General features: G+C 43.7%; 1 protein-coding gene across 1 annotated transcript; it reads left to right on the top strand.

Moving 5' to 3' along the window:
* The first annotated feature begins 67 nt into the window (after nt 1-67).
* MRPL10 (mitochondrial ribosomal protein L10) lies at nt 68-8337 on the top strand. The gene is made up of 5 exons (XM_081885708.1): nt 68-350; nt 2675-2844; nt 4838-5002; nt 5739-5883; nt 7696-8337. The coding sequence occupies exons 1-5, from the start codon at nt 308-310 to the stop codon at nt 7941-7943; spliced, it is 771 nt and encodes a 256-aa protein (XP_081741834.1). The 5' UTR covers nt 68-307; the 3' UTR covers nt 7944-8337.
* The last annotated feature ends 5238 nt before the right edge of the window (nt 8338-13575 follow it).

Genomic DNA, 13575 nt, shown 5'->3' with positions numbered 1-13575 from the left:
GGTGGATGGAGGAAGTCGTGAAGTCTTTCCTTAACAACAACAACAAGTCTTTCCTTAACAACAACAACAAGGGAGGGTTGCTGGGAAACAAAAACCTTCGCCTTTCCCTTCTATGAAACAATTGTGGAACAGAAGGAGAGCGCGTAACCCGTTGCTAATAGCCAGGAGGTTTCTTTTTATTTGTCAGGCTTCATAAGGGGGGGGAAATGGGTTCCTTCTCCTTTAAACCTCCCCACCGCCCACCCAAGGAGGAGCTATGCTTCCCATCCCATAATGCTCGGCTTCTGTTCGCCGCACGCCCCTCAAGATGGCTGCCGTTACTCGCTGGTGCAAAAGGTTTTGCAAAACCGGTAAGGGCAAGATCGACGTTGGGGAAGTTTTGTTCTCCTGCAGTTACTGGTTGCTAAGAACTGCCCCTTTCAGGCGTTGCATTTTCTCCCCTTCCTCCAGCCTCGTGGGGATCCAGTGCCCTACATCTCGCCCTGTTGAAATCCAGAATCTTAATAACTTTCTTCCCACTCCACCATCCGAGATCCAGCATGTGGCATTTCTGGGGTGGTCTTTTTATTATTATTAGACAGACTCTGTGGCGTGTCCAGTCATTCATTTCAAGGCTAATAAGGTGTTGCAGAGCTAAAGGCAGCTGCATCGGTTCTTTAAGCCCGTGCAGCCCTCGAAGGACTCTTGTGGGGAGAGCTAGGCTCAAAGTTCCCAGAAATTCAGGTTTTGACCCCAGCCCAGCCTGGCCTTAACTCAAATGTGTGATCGAATTTGTTGTGGCAAGGGAAATTACCCAGTCTGGCACTGAAGTGGAAGTGAAGTTGGTGGGCATGCAGATTGTGCTATCGTAGAATTATAGAACTGGAAGGGTCCACCAGGGTCATTGCCCTGCAATGCAGGAATCTTTGGCAGAAAATAAATTTAGTTTGGTCTCTTAAAATGCATAATCTGTCATTTGTCATTCTTGTGAAACGTATTATTGGCCATTGTAGTGTTTGTTGAATACGGTAACAAGCTGGAGAAAATCTGCCCATAATGAGTTTCCTATTGAGGCACCCAAAATGCAAACTGTCTATAAATAATATGAATGGGAGGCAGATCTAAGTTCTTTGTTCTTCTGATGCCTTAACAGCAAAAATAATGTTCCTTGCCACTTTGTTCCTTGCTATTAATTATGTACTGAGAATTTACATTTACCGTATTTTTCCATGTATAAGATGAGCTTTTTTGACCCAAAAATGAGGTTCAAAATTTAGGGTCGTCTTATACGTGGGGTGGGGACGACGGACCAATCGCCACTTAAAATCTCGGGCTCATGCTTCATTCCGGCGGGTGAGCAATTTTCGGCATTGGCCACTTGATTGTTGGGGAGGAATGCCGAAAATCGCTCACCCGCCGGAACACAGCACACAACCATTTGCATCTCAGAAACCACCTATCAGCTGCCTGATCGCCGCCAGCAGCCGCCAATCACACTCCCGCTTGCTGCGACAAGGGCAGCTGTCTGTTGGCTGCTGCAGCGGCAATCGGGAGGGCTAATGGCGGCGATCGGGCAGCTGATAGGTGGTTTCTGAAACGCAAGCAGTTGTGTGCTGCGTTCTGGTTGGTGAGTGATTTTCAGCATTGCTCCCCAAATAACCTCCCCAAAAAACCCAGTCCTCCCCTATTTTCTAATATAAGGTAAAGGGACCCCTGACCATTAGGTCCAGTCGTGACCGACTCTGGGGTTGCGGAGCTCATCTCGCTTTATTGGCCGAGGGAGCCGGCATACAGCTTCCAGGTCATGTGGCCAGCATGACTAAGCCGCTTCTGGCGAACCAGAGCAGCGCATGGAAACGCCATTTACCTTCCCGCCAGAGCGGTACCTATTTATCTACTTGCACTTTACGTGCTTTCAGACTGCTAGGTTGGGAGGAGCAGGGACCGAGCAATGGGAGCTCACCCTGTGGTGGGGATTCGAACCGCCGACCTTCTGATCGGCAAGTCCTAGGCTCTGTGGTTTAACCCACAGCGCCACCCGTGTCCCTCATTTTCTAATATAGCAGTCATCTTATACTGTACATGGGGGTGTCTTATAGACGGAAAAGTATGATACTTTCCTAGTATTGTTAGGAATAGGCTGTACTGTTGTCCCTCCAGGCCATTAACATTTGGTAACCCCCCCCCCTCAAGCTGTGTTAAGAATTCCTGTGTGCATACATATTCAAAATTGCGCTTTCGAACCTGTTTCAGCTCATCTCTGACGCTGAGTTACCAGAGCTGCATGCAATGCTATAACTACAGGCACACTATAAATATGTAGAACAGCATTCGGATGCTTCTTTGTGCCTTTAATTTTTCCGCCTTCTGCTGTAATCTGTAATTTAGCTGGCTTGCATGAGTCACAAAGCTTTCTACTCTGTAAGTGTCTGTTAATGTTGCTGCCTGTTTCTGGAGCACTAGTTTGGAATGTGTGGATTAGTATGTAGAGTGGCAGCACCTGTGGAAGTGAGAGTGGGTGACTATTTCATCCTTTGGAACACTAGGATTCTATGCTTCCCCTTAGCTCAGTTTTTTATGGTTGGAAAGGATGGGATTACACAGTATGAGAGCCCACAGAATGTCCTACATTTGGGGGTTGTGTCTTGGGGGGGGGCCTAGCCATTCTGATTGTTCTGCTTTTCCATTGCTCCAGACTGGCTGCCCACCCTTCAGCTTATTCGCCATGGCTCCAAAGCCGTCACTCGCCATTGGAGACCTATGCATTTTGTGCGTCAGAAGCTGATGGAGGTGACAAAATACATCCCACCAAAGCCTTTGGTCCCGGAGAGGTGCATCAAACCCCAAGTGAAACAAGTTGAAGAGGTAACAACACAACACACCCTTCTGCGCTGATTGTTACTGTCTAAACTCTATGGTGCAGAGCCTTCAAAATCATAGAGTAGGCTCTCTGCCCTTCTTTATTCATGTTTTTGCCAATTGCAGCAGGGCTGTTATGAACTCTGAATGCAAATGATGTCTGTTGTTCCGCTCTTTTCCTGAACCTTGACTGTATTCCTTTCAGTGCCTGCTGAAGACATTATTATATAGACAATCCTATCCCACCTACTTTGACGTTTAGAAAGTTTCAGGCAATTTTATTTGTTTTAGTCTACTTTGCCGTGGTTTTAATGTTCTGTATGTTTTAAATTACGGTTGTAAGCTTTTGGTGATAATTTTATTGCTTTATCTGTAAACTGCTTTGAGGTTTTTCTACAATATAGCTGTGCGCGCGTGCGCACACACACACATACAGTGGTACCTCAGAAGTCCATTCGACTTCCAAAACGTTTAGAAACCAAGGTGCGGCTTCTGATTGGCTGCAGGAAGCGGAACATTTGGCTGCGGAAGTCACATCGAACATTTGGGTTCCAAAGAATGTTCGCAAACTGAATGCTCACTTCCAGGTTTGTGGCGTTTGGGAGCCAAAACATTCAACTCACAAGGCATTTGGGATCCAAGGTATGAGAGAGAGAGAGAGAGAGAGAGAGAGAGAGAGAGAGAGAGAGAGAGAGAGAGAGAGTGTATACACACCCACACCCACACACCTTTTGAGGCAGAATCATTGGCAAGCTCTTAACTGTTTGCCCCAAGTGAAGGATTGGAGGTACACAAAACAGGTCACTTAATTTTTTTTCTGGAAAATGAAGTCCTTGAAAAAGGACTCCTTTGCAGAAAATCCTCTTTAAGGGCTTGAATTGAAGGAACTACTTAGAGTAATGCAAAGGTGTCTTATTACCTAATGGAATTCACTCTCCTATGACAAACAACTTTTGAAACTTTCCTCATTGCTATGTGATACAGGGAAGGCTGCTAATCACTCTAAAGTTGGTTTCTGTAACTCACAAATATATATTTTATAAGAGTTTGCAGTATAGAAGTAAATAAATAATAATGAGTGATAATCACTATAGCAGGTTTTGCACATGCTGCCTGTTTAGCCTGGATATAGCTCAGTTGGTTAAGAGTGTGGTGCTGATAACGCCAAGGTTGCAGGTTCGATCCTCATCTGGGGCAGCTTCTTAATCCTGCATTGCAGGGGGTTGGACTAGATGATCCTCAGGGTCCCTTCCGACTCTGTGATTCTTTGAAATCACAGGCATAAAGCTTCATAGCATGAAAACTTTCTAATGGAGTTCAGGCTTGAATGAAAACATTTCATTTGGTTTTAATGCTTCACTAGGTATGCACAGAGCATGGAAATGCCCTGTTCCCTGGGCAGGGTAGGTCGATCTAAATCAGTTGCTTAAATCATCGGGAACACAATGTCAATTTAAACCACTGATTTAAATCAAGTTTAATCTAATTCATTTGTTTTCTGAACAGGCATGCATACTGAATGCCATTGCTGTTCAATTCGCAACTGAACAGAACCTTTATGTTACCTACAGAGATAACTCAAAACCTCTGCACTCTGCCTGCCTTTCGCAGCACAGGATTTACATCTGTGTAGCTTTTGACAGCTTTGTGGGTTTTCAGTGTGGTGTAGTGGTTAACAGCGGTGGACTCGTAATCTGGTGAACCGGGTTCGCTTCCCTGCTCCTCCACATGCAGCTGCTGGGTGACCTTGGGTTAGTCACACTTCTCTGAAGTCTCTCAGCCCCACTCACCTCACAGAGTGTTTGTTGTGGGGGAGGAAGGGAAAGGAGAATGTTAGCCGCTTTGAGACTCCTTCGGCTAGTGATAAAGCGGGATATCAAATCCAAACTACTACTCTTCTTCTTCTTCTTCTTCTTCTTCTTCTTCTTCTTCTTCTTCTTCTTCTTCTTCACTCTTTTCAAATCTAATGGCAGCAAACAAAATTTCTCGCCTTCCCCAGGAAAATGGCTATGTGAAGCTGTTGCGTCGAGATGTCGAACAAGCATTCCACGAGAGTAAAATGATTGCTATCTGCCAGTACAACCAAGTTCCTGCAAATGACATGGTACTCATGGGGTATCGACTGCGGAAGTATAACATCCATGTCAAATACTTCCCCAATGAGGTACAGTTACATGCAAACAGTTCTTATAGGAATAGAGAGGGCAACGTGCCTTAGAGCATGTTGCCTCATTTTCCCCCAAGCAATTTTCTGTATCCTGTGAAAGCAAAACTTAATCAGAGCTAAGCTTTGACATGCAAATCTGCTGTATTGGATATATAAAATGCTGCATGAGGTGTCTGTATTCATTGATATCTTGATGGACTTTGTATCTGGGCAGCAGATAAACAGAAACTGCTGTTGCTTAGGCGTTTCATTAGAAAGCACCCATTTCCAGCAAGTTTGGCGTGCGAAATTTTGAGACCCTTTTGGAAATGTCTGCTCAGAAACAACAACATCCAAGGAATTTTGAGTGAAGTGGAAATTTTGATTTGGCTGGCAAAATTCCCTAGAGGGCCTTCTCGTCCCTTGCCCAATGTATAGCAGCAATTTATCAAATGGCAATTAGAGTTTGACCAGTCCGCTGGCTCAGTCCAGTCCTACAGTATACTAGCCCAACTACTTCTCCCAGTCCCCTGTAGTTTCTGCCCCATATCCCCCTCACTAGATTCAGCCTTTCTTTAAACTGAATGTTGCCTTACAGCTAGGTCCTTTAAAAGTTCCAATGCAGTAAGGGAGGTTGTAGTTCCAGCATCACTTAACACTTATTTCTTCACTTGTAAATCAAAACTGGAGTCCTGCCCTGGTTCAGCAGGTATTTTCTCCATGTTTAATTGGTTCTATACTTCCACCTTTCCAGGTCATGATACCCTTTCTTTCGGAATCCAAATATAAGAATCTCCTCCCTCTCTTTGTGGGGCGCAACCTCCTACTGATGAGTCCGGAAACGAGGGCACAGGAAATGCTGCGAGTCCTGAGGGGTGTGCCACAGATCAACCTCCTAGGTAAGTGTTGAAAGATGGATGGCTAAATTCTGTGTTATCAAATGGATTCAGAAATGAGGACCAGGTCATGAGTTGAGGTATGCTGGAATGCAGATTTCCATCTGGATATTGAGGCAGTACTTGATTTACAACTCTCGTTGATTTAGCAAGCATGGAAGCATCCCGATGGAATTTTATTATCAATTAAAACAGACTTCACAGGCTGGTAAATAGAGAGGCAAATGCAGCCTAATGCTGATCTCTGTACTATAGCTTCCTAAAAGATTACGTCACATGCTGACTGTTGTAATATTATTAAATAGTTTTAAACATCAAAGTGAATACAAAAAGCAGTTGTGGTGCAGTCCCTATTCAAAAGGCTTATCTTTGGCAATCACTCGTAGCCGAGTAAGATTGTCTTCCATGAACACGGTTTTAACAGTGAGTGTGTAAGTGACAGTGGAGGCCAATTCTGGATCCACACATCCTTCCACAGTGGGGACATAGGTTTCCGGGCAGGAGTTGATCACGGTGAGGGTTTGCCAAGCGTGCCTTCCTCTTAGCACATTTCTCCCTTTTGTCCTGAGTTCAAGCACCTTCAAAGTCCATGACACCTTTGGTAAAGGCAGTTCTCCAATTGGAGCGCTCACAGGTCAGTGTTTCCCAGTTGTCTGGGTTTATACTACATTTTTTTTAGATTTGCCTTGAGAGAGTCTTTAAACCTCTTCTGTTGACCACCAGCATTACGCTTTCCATTTTTAAGTTCGGAATAGAGTATATCATCTGTACTCAGCTTATAAGATAGGAGTTGGGGGAAGAAATCAAGTGGGGGGTGCCAACAACAAGAAGCGTGGATGGCAGAGGGATGAGTCAGGCAGCAATGAAGGCTCTTGATAACAGAGAGGAAACTGGTGAACATAGAGCTACAGGGAGAGGCCACAGAATGCTAAGGGAACCTGGCCCTGCAAATTGCCTGGATGTGAAACCACTTGGGAAACATGCAAAGTTCTTTGGAAAGAAGAGGTGGGTAGAAACTGAGACTCGGGTGCATGAACTTGAATGCCACAGCTAACCCAGCTGTGTCTGCCTGGGTACCGAGACTCAGCACACCATCATTCCAGGTTAGTCCATGAATTTCAGTGCACCTCCTTTGAGTAGGACATCTTTGGATACAACCCTATGTCTCCTTTTAAAAATGATTGTCCTTTCAAAACAAAAACTATTCAATCTACAACCAGTACTATAAAGTTTTGATTTAGCAACCCTCTTCCAAATCACTTTTTTTTAGTTTTTCATTTATACTTTTCAAATTTTTACATTTCATTAGATTTACAATCAATTGAACATTTCAAAATTTGAGTTCCTTCTCCCCACCCCTTTCTGCGGTTCTTTAAATTTGTTTTTTAATACTTTCTGCATATCCAAGTTCATTTAACTTGCTCATTTAATTATCTACTGTAACTATATCCTCTTATAGAACTGCAGGTTATTACAATAATCCTATTGTTTTTATCTGTTTACAATTTATCTGTAATTATTCAATGAACCATTTCCATTCTTTTATAAAAAGCAAACGTCCACCCTATGGCATTATCCATGTATAAGATGACCCCCTTTTTCTATCATGATTTTCACAGAAAAATACCTAGTCTTATACACGGAAAAATACGGTAATTTCCCTTAAACTATAACATGCTGTAAATTTTATAGCCATGTTCCACAATCGTTCCCAAGCTTCTATATCTATATTATGACTGATATCTGTCATCACTATTTTTTTATTTTTAGTACTTCTGAATGTTACTGATGGTGCCTATTTTCTTATCCTTCCAGGAGCTTGTGTTGACAACACCATCCTAAGCAAACAAGGTTTCACAAACTATGCCAAACTCCCGTCCATGGTGACTGCCCAAGGGGAGGTCGTGGGTGCCCTCTCTCTCATGACATCCCAGACTAGCACACTTCTACAACGCGGCCCTGTTCACTTGACTTCCTTGCTGGACCAGTATGTCAAACAGCAGAACTGTGAATCAGTTGAAGCAAAGGAGACAGGGACTCTGGACAAGTCAGAAGCCCTTTGATGAACTTTCTTCCCATTTCTGCTCATTGCTTCAGGCACAACTTGTATTCTGTTTGTTGGCATGTTTGTATCTTGGGTGGGGTAAAGTTGGATGGCTGAATTCTGTATATCAAGTGGATTTGGGAATGAGGACCAGATCATGAACGAGGTATATGCTGGAATGCCGATTTCCATCTGGATATTGAGGCAGTACTTGATTCACAACTCTCGTTGATTTAGCAAGCATGAAAGCATCCCGATGGAAGTTTATTATCAATTAAAACAGACTTCACAGGCTGATAAATAGAGAGGCAAAATGTTACATGCAGCCTAATCTTCATCTCTCTGGTACAGCTTCCTAAAAAAATTATGTCACATGCTCACTGTTGTAATATTATTAAATATTTTTAAGCATCCCGCTGTGTGTGTCTTACTGTGTTGGGCTACAACTGGGATGAAGGTAAGCAGTGCACTGAATATAATCTGTGAAACCAAATAGGAGTTCTGTGAACTCAATGCATGCACATTTTATTAATAGGGTGTAACTCAAGTAAGTTGCTTTTGAGGCACTCCAAAATGGATGAAAATGTTCACTTGCTCTTCCAGCAAGAATACCCCTTAATGTTTAATAAAAATGTTTGCTTAAATGATGTACTTGTTCTGTTGTTTTGGGGGGGGGGGAATGGGTGATAATGAAATGTTATTTATGTAATGTATTGTGTAATACTGGCCTTTCCGGGATAGAATCCAGGGCAGTTTACAAAAACTGAAACAGCAAAAACAAGATAAAAAAATGAAATATGACTAAATAGAAAGCAGACACATGATATAACAATATTTTAAAGTGCTAGAAGGGGGAAAAATGGATTTTTTTGCCAGGCTGGCACCAGTATCCAGCAAGCCTCCCACAACTGGATCCTGTCTCTAGAACAGTGATGGCTAACCTGTGCCCTGAAGGCAGTATTTCACCTCCAGTGGGTATTTTGTGGACACGAGCCCCACAAAAATTGCCTTTAAAAAAACACACACAAAACCTTTTTAAAAAATACTGACTGCTCCCATAGGATATGATACAGTGGTACCTTGGGTTACATACGCTTCAGGTTACAGACTCTGCTAACCCAAAAATAGTACCTCAGGTTAAGAACTTTGCTTCAGGTTGAGAACAGAAATTGTTCTCCAGTGGCGCGGTGGCAGCAGGAGGCCCCATTAGCTAAAGTGGTGCTTCAGGTTAAGAACGGACCTCTGGAATGAATTAAGTACTTAACCTGAGGTACCACTGTACTATGATACGATACTGCGATGCCAAAAGGTTTTTGTAGCCTCCAAACATATTCCCTTAAAAAAAATAATTTTTTTTTTGCTTATTTCTCCCACTGTGATGCCAAACGTTTTTGGTGCCCTCCCCAATGCCATTTATATATATATATGTATATGTGTGTGTGTGTGTGTGTGTTAACTAACACCTGCTTTGGCACTTAGACCAGGCCCATTTGGTCACGTGGCTCCCAGATGGTTGGTCATAGGTCATTGTGGCCCTCAATCCCCAAAAGTTTTTACACCCCCATTCTTGAGAATGAGTCGTACTTCAGATGAAACAGGGAATTGGAGGTTGGGGTTGGCAGGTGCCTTTAGTCATCTAGTTAAGTCTATAGGCAGGATGTTGTGGAATGAGTTGCTCCGTCAGGTGCTTGAATCTCAAGTGGTTTGGGGCTTTGAAAGCAAGCACCAACACTTTGGATTGGACTCTTTGACTGCCAGACTGCTTTTTATTATTATTATTATTATTATTATTATTATTATTATTTTCTACCCCACCCATCTGGCTGGGTTTCCCCAGCCACTCTGGGCGGGTTCCAACAAAAGATTAAAAATACATTAAAACATCAGTCATTAAAAACTTCCCCAAACAGGTCTGCCTTTAGATGTCTTCTAAATGTCAGAGAGTTGTTTATTTATTTGACATCTGATGGGAAGGCGTTCCACAGGGCGGGTGCCACTACTGAGAAGGCCCTCTGCCTGGTTCCCTGTAACTTCGCTTCTCGCAGTGAGGGAACCGCCAGAAAACCCTCGGCGCTGGACCTCAGTGTCCAGGTTGAATGATGGGGGTGGAGATGCTCCTTCAGGTATACTGCTCAACTTACGATTTCATAGAAACATAAAGGTAAAGGTAAAGGTACCCCTGCCCGTACGGGCCAGTCTTGACAGACTCTGGGGTTGTGCGCCCATCTCACTTAAGAGGCCAGGGGCCAGCGCTGTCCGGAGACACTTCCGGGTCACATGGCCAGTGTGACATCGCTGCTCTGGCGAGCCAGAGCTGCACACGGAAACGCCGTTTACCTTCCCGCTGGTAAGCGGTCCCTATTTATCTACTTGCACCCGAAGGTGCTTTCGAACTGCTAGGTTGGCAGGCGCTGGGACCGAGCAGCGGGAGCGCACCCCGCAGCAGGGATTCGAACCGCCGACCTTTCGATCAGCAAGTCCTAGGCGCTGAGGCTTTAACCCACAGCGCCACCTGTGTCCCTTTCCCATAGAAACATAGAATTGTATAAATTTAACAAAAGCATTGCCTGCACCCTTTCAAGCCTATTGTCATAGCAGTAAAGGGTAGGAACTTGCTTTTTAAAAAAATAACGTGCTGAGTGAAAACAGAATTGGAGGCTGTTGAATGGGATGTGGGATGTTGCCATGACTTTGACGTTTCTGGCCTTTGTGCATCTTTGCTGTGTTTCCATTTGAGCCTTTTGTGCCCTACCAGGAATGTATGGTTAAACAAGTCCAACCCTCTTTTTTCCTATTGCATTCCTCCAACTTACCACTGAATGACCTGACAAAACACGCAGCCATTTCTAGAATCTCTGTGGTCCCAGCATGAGTCATAAATGCATTCTGTGTGATAACAACCAGCTGTTCCTGAAAAGACAAAAATTGCTTTCCCCGCTGGTGGTCTGCCAAGTGACCAGTGAAAAGGCAATAGGCATGACAGAGCAAGTAGCAGTTCATTGCCCTAGGAACTCTTAATTTGTGAGGAAGGGTATGAGACTTCTGTAGTTGCCAGGCTCCTTTAATGGGGAGCCTTGACAGCTAAAGCAGGTTTGAAACAGGTTAAGATTTGTGGCATAATTAGACATTGGGCAGTGATTCATCTATGTTGTGGCTGGTTGTATCTGCTAAGCTTGTTTAGGAAAGGCATTCGGTGACATTTCCCGCCCGCCAATTGAGCACCTGTAGAGACAGAGAAAAAGATTTGAAGAGAAAGGCTTTTTGAACTGAATACCATTTCTCCAGAATCCAAAATACGCTTGGGCAGGTTGAGATTACTCAATGGAGAATGTACCAACACCTTCCTATTTTTCAAAGCCTCAAGCAGGGTAACAACTGTAACTCTGTTGAACACCATAAAAATGCTATAGAAATAGATGATGTTATTTCATCTCAGATTAAGCACTGACAATTAATCCTTCAGAATTAGGCACTGGGAGGCAGATGTGCTTGTTACACCAAATGAATTGTAAGTCTTCATGAGAGTCAGCTACATCATCAGCTGTAGAGGTTTTCCAAATACTAACCTCCAAAACATAATTTTTATTCCAAAGACTACACATCAGAGTGCACATAATTATGCTGTAATGGGATATAAAACTGCAAGAGGGGTTCAGAATTTCAAACCTTGGTGTATGGTAGAAAAGTGGTGACATCTAATCTTGGTACAGAAACTATTAGCCTAGCCAAAATAGGTGAAGAGTCAATGATAGCTAATCTGGACCACAAAAGTCAGGAAATGTAAATAAAGGTAAAACGGACAGTTCCTGCATACATCATCTATGTAGGCAAAAGCAGACAGTTCCTGGGTGCTCTCACACTCAAGTACAGGGATGGTGGGCCTCTGAAGGGCCTAAAACATCTGGAGGACCACATAACTATTGGCCATACTGCCTGGGATTGAAGCAAGTTGAGTACAGCATCAACTGGAAGCCCAGTGGTTCCATATCCCTGTTCTAGTATATAACAAAGAAAATGAATTCCAGTGGTAAGCTGTTCAGGCTGGTTTTGCTTTCAAGGATTACCTTTGGAGGAACATCCAAGGCTTCATGGTTTATGGTGACGTGGATAAGCAACTCCCTTCCATTGCACACTGGAATGCACTAAACCAGAGTTCCCCATAATGTCTGAACCTGCCAGGTCTGGCTTAATGTTGATCAACAAATAAGAAAATAAGCCAGGAGGACATCCTTAAACGAGATTGAATTTTGGGACAAAGTTGTAGGGCTAGGGACAAAACCTGCCCCTGGACTCAGACTCTAGCATGAGCAAGGCCAAAGAGCAGATTTAGTCCGCACCTTGGGAAATCCAGCTGCTATGTATACAGCTGATATGGTACATTGCTTTTAGGCACACAAACCATGATTGATGTTGCTAGGAGAGCCAAGGATGGTTTGGAAAGGCAGCTGATAAGCACTCAAAAAGTAAATATGGTATAATATAAAATCAGTGGGCACGGTCTTGTAAACAATTGTCTTGCACAAACCTTACTGACATGAGTGGGAGAAATGCACTGATGACCATCACATTAATAGGGCCTGCTCAGGAGAACTTGCCAGATGATGTGAACAATTAGCACAGCCTAGGAAGCTGCCTTATAGGAAGTCAGAGGATTGGTTCATCTAGTCCAGGCTTCCTCAAACTCAGCCCTCCAGATGTTTTGAAACTACAGTCCCCATCATCCCTAACCACTGGTCATGCTAGCTAGGGATCATGGGAGTTGTAGGCCAAAAACATCTGGAGGGCCGAGTTTGAGAAAGCCTGATCTAGTCAGTAGTGGCTACACTCACTGACTGCCAGTGGCTCTCCAGAGATTCTGGGAGGGAGTCTTTCTCATCCCCACCTGGAGATACTGAGGGACTGATCCTGCAACCTTCTGCGTGCAAAGGGTGTGCTCTTCTACTGAGTGATGGGCCTTCTCAGTGATTCTTCATATATTGTTTCATATATGTCAGGCTTCCTCACTGTTGGCCCTCCAGATGTTTTGAGACTACAATTTCCATCATCCCTGATTACTGGTCCAGCTAGCTAGGGATCATGGGAGTTGTAGGCCAAAGCCTGAGAAAGCCTGTTATATGTGATTGTTTCAATGGTGGTGGATGTGGTTATCGTTTAGAGACGCTTCGTAGGAAGTGATTCATAGATGGAATAAAATAAACAAATGACTACTAGCCTCCTCTTTCTCTTTAACAGCTTGTTTCTGTTGTAACTGACAGTCCTTTTGTGGTACTTTAAAGGCGGACAGATATATTGCATGCCACAAGCTATTGTGACCCAACCTGTTTTGTCGCACACAAACGCGACCAAATATTTTAAAAACTCTGAGTAAATGCAAGAGGCATAAGCCTTTTATATATTTCAGGGCCATTTGGTCTCGCTGTTAATCCCCCGCACCCCAGAGATGTATATCTCTGTAAACTGAAGATCATCATTCCATGCACCTGACGACGGGGCCTCGCAATTACAAAAGCATACATTACAACAAATCCATTCTTGAAGGGGCCGTTTGCAGCTTCTCTGTACTTGCACTGTTTGCTCCAGATAGGATCTATCCCCCAAGCCTCTTTCAGAAGCATCGGTAATTATTTAAGTAGGGATTTTCGGATTATATA

Source organism: Podarcis melisellensis (genome assembly GCF_964234715.1).
Source record: "Podarcis melisellensis genome assembly, chromosome: 13".
Lineage (NCBI taxonomy): Eukaryota > Metazoa > Chordata > Lepidosauria > Squamata > Lacertidae > Podarcis > Podarcis melisellensis.
This window is presented reverse-complemented; position numbering and strand designations above follow the sequence as displayed.